Source organism: Copadichromis virginalis, linkage group LG6, assembly GCF_057382275.1.
Source record: "Copadichromis virginalis isolate Kocher_CV1m ecotype Utaka linkage group LG6, C_Virginalis_male_GT1.1, whole genome shotgun sequence".
NCBI classification, from domain to species: domain Eukaryota; kingdom Metazoa; phylum Chordata; class Actinopteri; order Cichliformes; family Cichlidae; genus Copadichromis; species Copadichromis virginalis.
The window spans coordinates 3,922,617-3,936,880 of NC_140623.1; the positions used below are offsets into that span (position 1 = coordinate 3,922,617).

Sequence of the window (14,264 nt, forward strand, 5' to 3'; positions counted from 1 at the left end):
TGAGCTTCCCTCCCTCCAAGACATCTACAGGAAGCGCTGCCTGAGGAAAGCGGGGAGGATCATCAAGGACTCCAGTCACCCCAGCCATAAACTGTTCAGACTGCTTCCATCAGGAAGGAGGTTCTGCAGCATCCGGTCCCGTACCAGCAGACTGAGAGACAGCTTCTTCCACCAGGCCATCAGACTGCTGAACACGTCATAGACACCTCAGCTTCACTACTGGAACTTCAACATTATGCACTCCATACTGTACAGTAATGCCGCTGTTTTGCACATATTCAACTCTGTATATTTTATATATTTTATTATTATTATTATTATTATTATTATTATTATTTATTTTTTTTTTTTAACTATTTAATTTGTAAAAATGTGTATACACACACACACACACACACGTAGGAAAATATTTAGTATACACATCCAGAAATGCATACACTATTATATATTGTACATATATTTATTAGTTTCAGGTTGGCCATTCTTGTATTTTGCTCGTTTGTGTTGTTGTGTTTGCACATCTCTGTTGCTTGTGGGGCTCGCACACAAGAATTTCACTCGCATGTGCTGTGCCAGTGTGCCTGCACATGTGATGTGACAATAAAAGTGATTTGATTTGATTTGATTTTTGCGTGAGTGGACCTTTAAACAAACAGTAATTAAGCCATTAACAGGCCAACATTGTCAAAAAAAAAAAACCAAAACATAAATACATCTAAAATGTACAATATACAAAGCTGTGCAAAGTAGGCTGGTAGTGATATCCTGTACTGTACAGACAAATGTTGAACTATCAATGCAACATATGCTCACAGCTTTAAAATAAATATATAATCCATTCACTGAGCGCAGTCTTTATCCCACATAACGTCCCGCTCCATATCGTGCCACAGTTTAAACAGGTCAGGCACAAGTGACTTAAAGCTCATTGATCAGCGCGGCTGTCATTCTTAGTTTGACTGTACTGCCCCTTAAAGATCACATTGGCCGTCAGGGACGTCAGTGAAGCAGTGCTCCTGCTGTAATAGGGCACTCGCTTGTTCCAGGTCAGTCCTGTTGGAACCGCCCCACTGATCACAATCTAGACATCCCATTGGCCAAACGGTCATCCATCGACCCATGTACAGAAATATGACGTCGGGATTGGCTCAGGTGGACTTCGGTCACAAAGACAGCTAAAGGTAGTTGGTCAGGGTAGACGTCAATTAACTCTCTATTGTCCGTGGATTGGTGCAACAGCGCGGGCGGATTCCTCCATGGGTTCGGTCTGCAAGGCTCGCGGAGAGCGAATGTCGTCATGAGCGGTGGGTAGGAATTAAAACATTGGTGTTTATATTACATTCTACTTCGTAAAACATTATATTTGCGTTGAAGGGAAAGTACTAATCATGCTGTGGTACAAATAACTATGTTTTAGGGGTGTTCGTGCGGTTGTATGTACCAAAATAAGCAGTGCACTTCCGGCAAAGAGCTCCCTTTTTCTGTAACGTTATCAAAGAGAGTTTGACTTGCTAGCTACGCGTCAGCTAGCCAAAATGCTACTGGAAGCTATGTAGCTGGTCCTTTACTTGTTTCTGCCCCCAAATCGATTTGTCCATTTCCACCACATATGAAACCCCACAGCAATACACCGACATATTTTCATGTTGCACCCATTCCCGTCTCGCCTCATTTATTTTTATCAAAGCAAACCAGCACATATATAAGCTAGTCGATAGACATTTGAGTCTGCCTCAGTTGAGTCAGTAGCACTAGCTAGCTTGGTGGCTAACGTTAGCTGCTGTTGCTCTGCAAGCCAACCTAACAGACTGTGTTGCATGGCGGCGCTATTTTGAGGCCGCACTTTTCCCCCATTTGTGTTATTTGCAGGACTTAAAGTCACACTTGCATAACTGATGGGAAGTTCTGTTCTCTGTTGCTATCACCAATCCAAAATGTGTCAGAATGGAGAGATTAGTGGCTCGCTCAGCAGGCTGAGATATCCCCGAGTGAAAGTCTGTTGCTTTGGTAGTCATGTTCAGACGTTTCGATTAACAGCTGCATTTTATAATGCTTTTACTAGATGAGGCAGGCAGCTCCAACAGAGGAACTCCTTCCTGTTTGTACAGCTGATCACCAGCCACGACACAGAGATGAGTTTATTGTGTGTCAGGCTTAAGTTTACTGTCGACAGATGAGCTGGCAGATACAGACGGCACAGTTTGTAGAAAAGAGGAATTTGTACTTCAGGCATTTCCTCATAACTAGCAAGTTATTGTCTGACGTCGGCATTGTATGGAATGCTTTTTTATGGAATATTATTACACTTGTGGTGTCAGGCACTGGAATGTTGGTGACAGATCCAGTGCATTGGTTTTGGAGTGAGGCTGTCCTAGGTCAGGATGCCTAACTGGAATGAGATCAGGGTGCCTTGCATGTCTGTTTTTTGTTCCTTAGAGTTTTTTTTTATTTGTATTTTAGTGGCAGGGTGTGTTGTTCTGCAGGGTGATGTCAAAGGTGTGGCCTGTGTTCTTGGTGTGCAACAAAGTTAGTCAAAGTACCAACACGAGTACCAGGAACTAAAGTTTCACTGCAGAACCTTGAATTGTAGCACATAATGGCAGTGCTTTTAATGTTGTTAGTGATGGGTGTATTGCAACATCATTTTCCTCAATAAAAATGTAAGAGAAGTTCAATAAATGATCATTGTAATACTTGTGCATTTTTGTGTTTTACGTGTGTGGACAGAAATGCTGTGCAAAGGGTGAAGACAAGAAAGATCACTGAACTACATAAGTTCTTGAAGAAAGCTGCATTTGCACTCTTACAAAGAAACTAAGTTGTTTCTCTGCAAACTGTGGTGAAGGTACATGCTTTCAAAGACAGGCAACCACAAACCTGTTTCATAATTTATAACACCTGTTAGAGCAGGCAGAGAATAACTAAGCCCCAAACATTACAACTCCAAACAAGTGTTGGTGGCAATGTTATTGCAGTATCTGTGTTAATTTACATATACACACTTGTGCAATCATTTTTTTATCATGATGAAAGGACACCGCTCTAATTCATCTTACTTTGTTTTATACATTTATATAAAATATGGCCATTGGCTTACAAATCTGCATGTTGCAGATCTATGATGATGAATCACTTCTTTATCATCATCCTGTGTATTTGTCACAAATATCGGGACAGCCTGAAGAGTGATCTGTGGCTACCATGTGGTCATATATCTTATCTGCTGGTTGAGTTCAGGTGTTTTCCAGCTTAGATATGTAGCTCAACAGGGGTTAGGGGACAGTACTGGACTACTGTCCCAGTAGTGTTTATCGTTTTACATTTGTCATTATTGTTAATAGATGTTAAAAATGCCTGCGAGTATTTCTGTTCTATAAAATCCCAAATTAAAATATTTGAATCTGTCACAGATCCCTTGGCTTTTAAATTGCACATTTGTGTGTTGTTCTTGAATTTATATAAATTATTAAAAAAAGTGGAGATTGTATCGTGTGCACTAGCTGTGTTGTAGTTCAAGCAGTAATGGATAGTAAAACAGCTTGCATTGCTTTATCCACAGTTCCACAGCAGTTCTGTTTGACAATAACAGCATCGACCTATTTTGGCCATTAGGCTGCTTTGCTTGGCTCTCAAGATTTATCCTGCTCTTAAACTGCTGCTGGGCAGCCTGCCCTAAATGTTGAAATGGAAATATAATATGCTCAATATATTTACTGTCTTTTTCTCGTATAATATTTTTGAGCGCAGTCCAATGTATTTTTTTTTTTTGCTCAGAGTATTTGACATGTGGCCAGTAGATTGACATTTGCTGTTAGAACACACACAACCTCTGGCAGACACAACTTGTTAAGTTTATGAAGTACAGGTATCACAGCTCTTTCTCGATTGACTAAATTTTGATCTGGTTAATGACCTAAGTTTATATTAGACTGGATCAAAAACAAGTCAAATAGCAAAAGATGTGCTGCGGTACCTAAAAGAACCGTGTATATTTATCAAAGAGATCAGTAGGTGTCTGCATTATTCCCCACGTACTGGAAAACTTTAAAGCTTCAGTTCCGTACACTGCTTTGCATTAGTGGTAACTGTTTTTCAGAGCAGGCTTTAGAGATCGTCTGCATTGTTTATGTTATTTATTTTGGCCAGTTAGCTCTTTGTGGTATATTCCATCACAGTGGAAATTTTGTATTCCTTTATAATTCTGTTATTGATGCAGTTTAATGTGTGTGAATATACAAAATCTCCACTAAGTTACCGAGAAAATTGAATAAATGACCTATTTAAATTTAATATGTGGAATAGATGTGGAGTAGATTCTGGACAAAAATAGAGAAAACATAGAAACCTTTGAAGGAAAAGCATTTGTTTCCCATCTCTGTCACTGGTAAATGTGGCTGACTCATGCAAATTGCAATTATGGTGATTTAACAACAACAACAACAACATGATATATTGACTCTTGACAGATAGCTTCTAATGACTCTGCTAATAACATGCGTGAGTTGAATATTTTTAATATCGTCAACATATTGGAGGGAAAATATTTTCTCGAAACCTCAAAAAGCAAACAAACAAACAAAAAAGCACAACTCTGTCATTCCTGAATCCTTTAAGAGATGTGAGTCATATAAATATCCCACATGTTTGGTGAAAATGAAAGTGTCAGCATGCAAATGAATGCGTTAATTAGCGCAGTTAATGGCATCATTTGTGTAATTGATGACATTTAATGATCATATAGCAGTTTAAGTGAGATACTGCATGGCTTGTCCTTCACAGAGCTCTTCTGTTTTGTTGCAATGTCCTGTGATACCCTTGAATAGCTTAACCATTGCAGGCAGCCTGAAATCTCTCTGCTGTGCGTTTTTTCAGAACAACAGGACAGTATGGCTACCACTGTCGCTGTCAGTCCCAGCGAATACCTTCAGCCCTCCTCTGCTTCAACACAAGTGAGTAGCAGCCACAAGCCTCGGCTGTGCACGCATGTTGCACTGTTGCAATCTCTTCTCTTACTGTTGCTCTTAACATCTGTTGTGTTCATATTGCTGCCATATCTTTGTGCTAATATACACTGTGTGTTTATTTTTCTGTAGAATTCCTTTGATGTTTAGTGCATTGTAAGCATTGAGTGTTTTTTAACCCTCAATTGCAAATCGCTGATGGAGTACTGTTGTTACCCTGCCTGGCGGGCAGTGTGGACACCTAAGTTTGTGAATGCGATAACTTGAGTGAATACCATAGGTGCATCTACTAAAAATCTCGGTGGTTAAGTTTTCTGAAAATCTTGTGAATGCAATAACTCGAGAACAAGGCCGCGTAGAATTTTGAAATTAACATACATACAAAAACGACACTGTGTAAGTTAAGATGTCATGATAAGTTTATTGTCAAATTTAAAACTGCTTTGACTGGAAAAAACCCCCAGAGACATTTAAACAAATGATAAAGAACCAGTCAACTGTTCTAACTTACCGCTGTTATCTGGACCCTTACGCCCACTAATTATGGATTATGGCAGCATTATCATTACTTTCTCAGATGAGGTTAGATCCAGATTCGGTGCTCTTGCACTAGTTTAGTTTGGAAATGGAAAAGCGGCCCTCACTTCTCTATGTGCCAGGATAGAGCTGATGTGCTATATTTTTCTAACAAAAACAATATATTCTATAAATTCAGTCACTGTTTTGCTTCGATGTTGATCAATATCTGAGAGACACAACTGCACAATTGGGAATTTAAATACTAATGACATCGCTTTGTGTCTTGCACCAGTAGTCACTAAACCTTTTTCACTTTTGTTGTATCAACCTTCTTAGTCCCAACTTAAACCCGTTTGTTGCCTCAAATACATGAAGCGGTCCAGTGTATATAAAGTGTGCTGAAGATGGCATTAATGTAGAATGCTTCCCTGTCCTGCAGCTTGATGATCACACATTTGGACCAAAGAGGGGCACAAAGGCATCGCAGGTGGAAACTCCTACACCTACTACACCACTTAATCGCTACTGATTATGATTCTTAATGTGTAGTTGTAGGCCTACCTGTTGGGTTGTGTTAACTTGTTTTGTTTTAGCTTTTGATCTGACTACTACCTCATCCTATCGTTCCCTTAGTGCTGAATTCTTCTTGTTCAGGCTGGTTTTAATGCAGGCTTGGACTATGTTTCTGTCTTCCCACAGGACACTCAGCCCTCTCCTTTGGCTCTGCTGGCTGCCACCTGCAGTAAAATCGGCCCTCCTGCTGCTCAGGCTCCTGTCACCTCTCCGCCAGCGCAGCCACAACCTCGCCGGCTCCTTCCTATAAAGCCAGCTCCAATAGCGCCAGCTCCACCGAAAAACCTTGGTTTCCTTTCAACAAAGGGCAATGTGATCCAGCTACCTGCTGGCCTGGGCTCCACAGCTCCTGGCAGCCCCATCGTCCTTACTATCCAGCAGAGTCCTGCTTGTACCGGCACCTCGGCCACTCCTGGCATCCAGTATCAGGTGGTGCCGCAGATCCAGGGTGCACAAACCATTCAAGTGATGCCACAGGGAGGTCAGATCCAGCTCATACCCGGTACCAACCAGGCCATCATTACCACTCCCATGACCATGCCGGCTCCGGCTGCAGCCACTGCTCCTGTCACGCCACAGAAGACCGTAGCCATCAAGCCCTCCCTCAAGGTGCGGAAGCCAAACAATACAGCTACAAACGTTGTGCAGCTGCCCAGTGGACTTACAATTCCCCTCAACGTGGCTACAGGGGAAGTGGGTGGGACACAAATCATCACAGAGACAGCTGCAGCCCCTCCCACTCCTGGAAAGGCACGACGAGGGAGGAAAAAAAAGGCAGTACTGGCTGCTGAGCCTCCACCGCCGCCTCCAGCACAGGCTGCCTCTCCAACCCCAGAGCAGATGGAGACCATCCTAATAGAAGCTGGTGATAACATCATACAGGTACCCCTATTTGTTATTGTTTCTGGTACTGAAAAGCATAAACAAAGGCACGATTTATTTGTTTTAAGTTAATCTTCAAACAGACTTAATGGTCCCCTTCTAAATATGTGTTCTCTTTGAACTGTCAGTGTTTTATTTAAAGTTTGTCAAATTATAACATTACGCAGACACAAGTTTGACATGTAAGCTAGTCTCGGCATCTACTCTCACTGCTCTTAGTCTAGCATTTACTGCATGTTAAGTAGAAGTCCCCAAATGCCATATATATTTAATTAATTATCAGTTATTTTATTTTTTAATTCTCTCTTTTTTTGTTGAAAATAAGTGTAACTGATTCTGTTTTATCACAGAGTATACTTCTTAAGGTTTGTGCTCCTGTAATACAAGCCGGGCTTGAGCACTGGGACTTTTTGATCTTAATAAAAATGTATGTATGCAAATGAATGTTAATAACCTGCTGTTCCTGTTATCATTTTTTTGTGAGGAGTCAAAAAAGAAGAAAAAAACCCAGGAAACTGTCAACTGTTTTACATCTTCAGAAGCGTCTGCTTCCTAATTAGCCTCAGGACAGTTTCAGTTTTGGGCAGGCAGTTGTTTTATGGTACAAAGCTTGTTTCTTTTTTTGTTTTTGTTTTTTTTTTTTTAAATTTGTGATGTGTTCTTCTGCCACCAAATGGTTAAAACAAAAAGTCTTTTTAGTGTTACAACCACTTTTTGTTTTTCACGCTCAAAAGGTTCCCTGTGACATAAATATACTACCAAAGCGAGTAAATGTGTGTGCAGTTCAGATTGATAAAATCCGCAGTTAAACAGAAACCACAATATTGTTATCGAGTTTGAAATTCTACTTTGAAACACTCAACCCAGTCTATAGCTAACTGTTAAATGAATGTTTAGCCTTTCAGTGTGGTCAAAACATTGAAGATGTTGGCTAAAGCCTACGTATGAGGATTACTGGTCAGCTTCTTCTCTCTATATTCACAGGCAGGGAACAATTTACTGATTGTGCAAAGTCCTGGGCAACCTGCTATGGTGCAACAGGTCCAGCTGGTCCAGCCCAAACCAGATTCTCAGGTGGTTCAGATCCCACAACAGGCTTTGAAGGTGGTACAGGCTGCCTCTGCTACGTTGCCACCCGTCCCGCAGAGACAGTCTGTCTCCTCGAATCTGCAGGTCACTCCAACAGAAACATCACCAACGCAGGTATCTGTTCAGGCTTATTGTTTCTTTAACTCTTAATATTTTTAGTCTGTTGTGTCAGGAAAGGCATCCAGTGTAAAATTCTGCTAAATCAATATCTAGCACTACCTGCTGAGGTAACTCCTTGTAAATAAGGAAGCAGCTGAAAATGACTTCTTCTGTTTATTATGAATACCTCAGGAACGGTAGCAAAGGACCATGTGACATTTTTACAACTAAGCTAGCAACATGTCAAAGTCATATATAAGATAATATAACAGTTTAACTAGGAATTAGTTTAACATTTTAAGTAAACTTAGTGATATTTTTTTCCCCAGATTCTCTTTAAAACAGCATCAGGTGAATGGCAATCGGTTCAGCTTCAGGACTCCATGACAACAACAACCCCTGCCACCACAGTTGCCCCTACCACCACTGTCGCACCACCAGCTGGCTCCAAGAGAACACAAGCTACCGGAGGACGAAAGGAGCGGACCTTGGCAAAAATTGCCCCTGCAGGTGGAATGATACAATTGAACACATCGCAGCTCACCTCAGCAGCACAAGCAGTGCAGACCATCAGCATCAACGGGGTCCAAGTTCAGGGAGTTCCTGTTACCATCACCAATGCAGGCGGTGAGCTGATGCTAGATGCTTTGGGTTTGTTTGTTTTTTTTTCTTCAAGCTTTCCACTGGCTGTTTATAGAGCCAATGTTATTGTCTAGTACTACTGATAAATACACTGGGGTGTTTATGCAGCGCATGCATGGTGTGCAGCACACTGGGGGGGGGACCCCACCACCCTCATTTCCCATTTTGAGGAAATGCAGTGGTGGAAGAACTTGGATTGGAGTTGAAGTTTGAAGTAATTGTAATTTTTGTGTTAAACGAATAGAACACCATCTGCAGTTGTTGTTTTACTGGATACTCGCCTCTCTCTTAAGTTCTGTTGCTGCTTACCAGCAGTCCCTAGCCATTTCTGTTTTGTGCAAGAGGTGGACCAGTTTACAGACATGTGAAAAATAATATTTTCAACGAACTTTATGCAGTCTTGTGAAAAAATGAAGTAAACCCTTTCCTGCTCGCATGGCAGTTTAGAAGGTAAGTAGCAGCCGAGTGCTACACAACACAGCACATCAGCACAGACACCTCATAAAAACTGTCAAGCGTGGGAGCAGAGGCTTGTTTTGCAACCACAGGATCTGGATGCCCTGCAGTCATTGAGTCAACCATGAGCAGTCAACCCAAGCACACCAGCAAATCTCCAACAAAATAGATGTAAAAGAAATGATTCAAAGTGTTCCAGAGGCTCCGTAAAAGTCCAGATCTCATCCTGATTAAAATGCTGTGGTCAGACTTTAAGAGAGCTTAGTGTAAATTCACGTCCACGAACCTCAACGAAGCAACCTTGTAAAGAAGCGTCGGTCAGACTCGTCCATAACAATGTGAGAGGCTGATAGTTATACAGAAAACAATTACTTCATGTTATTGCTGCTAAAGACATTCACTGAGAATAGAAGCACTGCTCCTCCACATTGAAAAATGATTTGACCGTCTGATGAGGATGCTTTATCGATGCCTCTGAAGTGGGGTGTTTTGGGCATCTCCTACTGGAAAGAGGCCTCAGGTCAGACCCAGGTCTGGTGTTAAAGATAGCAGACCTGGGTCTGAGAGAGTTTATATCTGTTGGCTGGCTTGGGGATGACTCTTTGTCTGTCCAGATGAAGAAGAGATGGCTGGGGTGAGGGAAGTCTGCTGCCCCTCCAACCCAAACCCAGATAAGCAGTCAAACGGATGGATAAAATAACTTTATCAGTTGTCAGTTATTTATGTTAATAAAGAATAATGTTGACCTTTTCCTCAGTCAAACAGCAAAAGCAGCTGAAAGTTTGCAATGTGTTTAAAAACTCTAAAACAAAAATGAAATTTTATTTTGCAACATATAGCTTTCGCATCTTAATTTATTGTTGATTAGAATTTCAGTTCACTGATGGCAGTAAACTGAATTATCCAGCTCCTGCAGAAGCCCTGCTGTTTGTCTTACAATGAGTCTCTGCGTTTGTTAGGCCAGCAGCACCTAACGGTGCAGACCATGCAGGGTGGAGGGCTCCAGCTGGCCGCAGCACAGGGCCAGCCTGCTATTCAGGTAGACCAGACCCTCACCCTGGAGTTGCCTGGCCAGCCAGGAGAAAAGAAACGACGCATGGCCTGCACTTGCCCCAACTGTAAAGATGCAGACAAGAGGTGAGTCTGTCAAAGGATGGGTTGGGATCAGTTCTACATTTTGGGAAGTTCATATTATACTTTTTAGCACTCAGACTATTAAAACTCTCATACTGATAAAGGGTTTGAATTTTGTTCACTGTTTAGACCCAGTGAGGTGGGAAAGAGGAAACACATCTGCCACGTCCCTGGCTGTGAAAAGACTTTTAGGAAAACATCTCTGCTCAGAGCTCATGTCCGGCTGCACACTGGTGAAAGACCCTTCGTCTGCAACTGGGTTTTCTGTGGGAAACGTTTCACGCGCAGTGACGAGCTGCAGAGGCACGCCAGGACGCACACAGGTGCTCTGGACACAAACAAACAGAATCATCAAATCACTCTGTATTAAACTTCACTTCACATACAGAGGAAAAATAGGCACACAGAGTTGCTAAATACACTTAAAAACTTAACAATCCAGACATTTTTACAAATTATGTTTTTAAAAACACCTATTGTTTCTTCATTATTGAACGTGCATTAAAAATATTACTCAATACATTTTTTTCCCTCCCACAGGAGACAAGCGCTTTGAGTGCAGCCAGTGTCAGAAACGCTTCATGCGGAGCGACCACCTGACAAAGCATTACAAGACTCACATAAACACCAAGAACTTGTGAGCAGACGGTATACAGATACAAAAACTCAGAAAGTAACTGTGTTACAGGAAGGATGGGCAGTGGAGATGAGACCAAGGGATTGTGCTTGTGACTTATCCCACAATGGGAAACTCTCCAGAATGAAATGCTTGATTCCCTGTCACTCTTCAAGGACACTGTGTAGCGTGGTGTACAAAGGAACCCTTCCTGGTGGACTTCAAACTTTCAGCAAATTTATTGACCATTTTTTAAACATTTTTTTCCCCATTTGGTCTGAACATGTGGACAGATTACTGTGACTGAATTTGTAAGGTAAAAATGCTTTAGATTTAAATGCTTAACTCTGCTAGATTATTTATGAACTCCTCTACTTCTCTGGCAGAAGAACATATACAGATTTTTTTTATTTTTTACTTTTAGAAAACCCAACATCATCAGTCTCTTTTATATTGTTTTTTCTTCTACCACAAAAACCTTCATACTCTTTATTACAGAATATTAAGAAATTTCAGAAATTGAGGGTGAGCCCCCCCCCAGTAATGTAAAAATAAATCACAAAAAACCAAACAGACCACAATTAAGGAAGTGCTGGAGCTATAACAGTATATCATTTCTGTGAGCTCTGGTAGGTCCCTGGTTACCAGTAGTGATCTAAATGCAGCAATATGATGCGATCTGCAAAGTTGGCTAATGTTGGGAATTGTGTTGGGAAATTGATTGTTTAAATTTAAGGAAGGGTAATTAATTAGAAAATATAATACTCCAAGAATTAGTCCTTGTGGAACACCAAAGTAAAGAGGATGGAGTTTTGTAAACCATGAAACGGATAAAGGAAAAGCAGAATCTAACCTCTTTAAGCCACAAAGAGGAAGCTGTTGCTAAAGATGTGGAGGAAACATATTAAGTATCTTAAAATTCAACAATGAAAATTTACACACTGCTCATGGTGGCTCCAGGTGTTTCCTCTGTTGAGTTGAGACAGTTGGTGCTCTTTTATCATGAGTTGTGTGTAATAGATGAAATGTTTGAGAGTGTACCATTGTTCTTTTCAAGTTTATCAGGAAAATGTCTGATAGTTATGTATTTATACTACCTAAAATTCTCTACCTTTACACAGGCACTGCAAGAAGTTTCAAATATCAGGAAAATTAAATAAAATTGTTAAAGGCTGGTGAGATGGCCCAGAAATGCATAGAAAGACTTTTGCTGATGAGCTAAGTTTTACTGAGTTTAGACGCTAAAGATTTAATTTGGTGAAATATTAGCAGTAAGAAGAGTTGATAACTCAAATGCAAAACATGCTCTTGCATCTGTGGTCCACACTTTGTTTCTACATAGTTGGTTATTTACCATGTATAACAAGACATGTACACTTACTTCTAGGGCTGTGTATCAGATTGCCATTTATTTTTGTATAGCTCCTGAAGTTTAGCCATCCAGTCATTAATCACATTAGTTCCAAGTCAAACCAGTCTTAGTTTTAGATTGATTTTATTTGAGTTCTTAAATGGTTGCATGTTCATAGTTGACAACTAACTTTGACAAACTTAATGATTTCTGCTTCTTTTATTACCTGTTTATAACCTGAATAGTTCAAGTTTCATCGTGGCAGGAAACATGTTCACCCTTCTCAAACTAAAGAACCTAAAAATTTGGTACCTCCAACACTTTCTCCCAGTTTACTCATTTAAAAAACGAACAAAACTACACTTTAGTCTTTCTTTCATTGTTCAGATTTGATGAATTGTAGCCTATGCATTGCTGTATATAAGATCAGACTTTTAATTATTTGGCCTGACTTGACAATCATGTCACAAGATGCAAAAAAACAGGAAAAAATAAAGCTTTCTCAGGCCTTCTATGAGTTACACAATGTTTTCCAGCTATATGATGGCTTTAATTCTAAATTAACACTTAAGATGTTTTTGTGATGTACAGATGACCAGCATTAGCCCTGCTGCACAGTACTGATATAACTTTCTTTAATCTCATTTGTTTTACAGAAAATGTACATTTGCTCAGTGATTTTGATGTTATGAAGATAAGCTGACTGTTTTCTAACAAGTCAGCAGTGAGTTTGAAGCCTGAAATTGCCGGGGAGTTATTTAAAGAAGTACATTAAGTCATTGCTTAACAAGGTTTTTTTTGGTCAAATTATCCAGCAGAGCAGCTTCACAGTGAGGTTTGTTTCTGGTAGATGGTGCAGGCTTGCTACAGGTTGTGCAAAGCAGAGAAATTTGACCAAAAAAGCTCAAGTCCGATTTGTTTTCAAAGCACTTTGAACAAAGTGCTTTAAAAAGGTGACGTTGAGAGAGAGAGAGACAGAGGCTGCTCATATTTATGTTTGTATTTCATGAGTGAATATGTAAATAAAACGTGTCTGTCAGACACGGTAAATGTAGGATATTAAAAATTGGTAAGCTGCATAGTTTTGTGGTTGGCGTAGCCAGCCTTGAAGGAAGTGGACTTTGTACAGTGTTTTAAGGAAAAAAACATATATATGTGACATTGTATAGCTTCATTCCTGCTTTGTATAAGACTTCTAGATCTTTTTTCTATGAATTAAAGATGCCTTAGACAGCTGCACCCAGTATTTAAAGATGTTTTTTTTCTTTCTAATTCCAGGTAACAACATTTGTAAAATTTTGTTTTGTGTTTTTAACTTATGTTACATGCTAATGTCATGTGCACTGATTAAACTCCCAGGTTCCAAAATTTGTAAATTTAATGTTGATTGTAATTAAATATAATGTGTTTTTTCCCCTGAATTAAGTCATTTCTGTTGCTTGGTTTCTGTGAATGAAATGCTTCTTCTCCAAGCCTATATGTCATAAAGTGTTCTACAAACCTTTTTTTGTGTATATCAGGAGAACCAAGAGAACCAGCAATTAATTTTCTAAGTTGTATAAAGGTGCTAAAACATAGTTTGCTCCTTTTCTACCATCACCCCCCCTCAATAAAGAACTCATACCTTATCAACTGCGTCACTCTTTTTAACTTTCATTTTGGGACTAATAATAGATTAATTATATTCATACTTAATGTGATTATTGTTTGTCAGGAATAGAAGGATAATCGTGGTCTTTGTGTAAATAAATCACAACCAAGCACATATTTTTTTATGCCTGGTAGGCTGTAACAGCCTTATTTGGATAATTAAGCCTTATAGAAGCATCATTACTGATTTTAGTGCCATAACAATTTTTAAAAAAATAATTTTTAAAGAAATTCTATATCATAACATGAGAACACTCTACTAATGGTCAAGTCAAATAAGTTTATACACAGA

The 14,264-nt window shown here is 39.9% G+C and overlaps 1 protein-coding gene across 4 annotated transcripts; it reads left to right on the plus strand.

Moving 5' to 3' along the window:
* Window positions 1-1,114: 1,114 nt before the first annotated feature.
* sp2 (sp2 transcription factor) lies at window positions 1,115-13,950 on the plus strand. 4 transcript variants are annotated; one of them, XM_085458305.1, is made up of 9 exons: window positions 1,115-1,304; window positions 4,873-4,949; window positions 5,920-5,967; window positions 6,180-6,935; window positions 7,920-8,138; window positions 8,453-8,774; window positions 10,181-10,358; window positions 10,485-10,678; window positions 10,896-13,950. In XM_085458305.1, exons 1-9 carry the CDS (start codon window positions 1,298-1,300, stop codon window positions 10,994-10,996), a joined length of 1,902 nt encoding a protein of 633 aa, XP_085314431.1. In that variant the 5' UTR covers window positions 1,115-1,297; the 3' UTR covers window positions 10,997-13,950. The 4 variants fall into 4 exon arrangements, with proteins under 4 accessions (XP_085314431.1, XP_085314432.1, XP_085314433.1 ...); XM_085458306.1 differs by having other exon boundaries at window positions 1,118-1,304; window positions 8,453-8,750; XM_085458307.1 differs by lacking the exon at window positions 5,920-5,967 and having other exon boundaries at window positions 1,118-1,304.
* The last annotated feature ends 314 nt before the right edge of the window (window positions 13,951-14,264 follow it).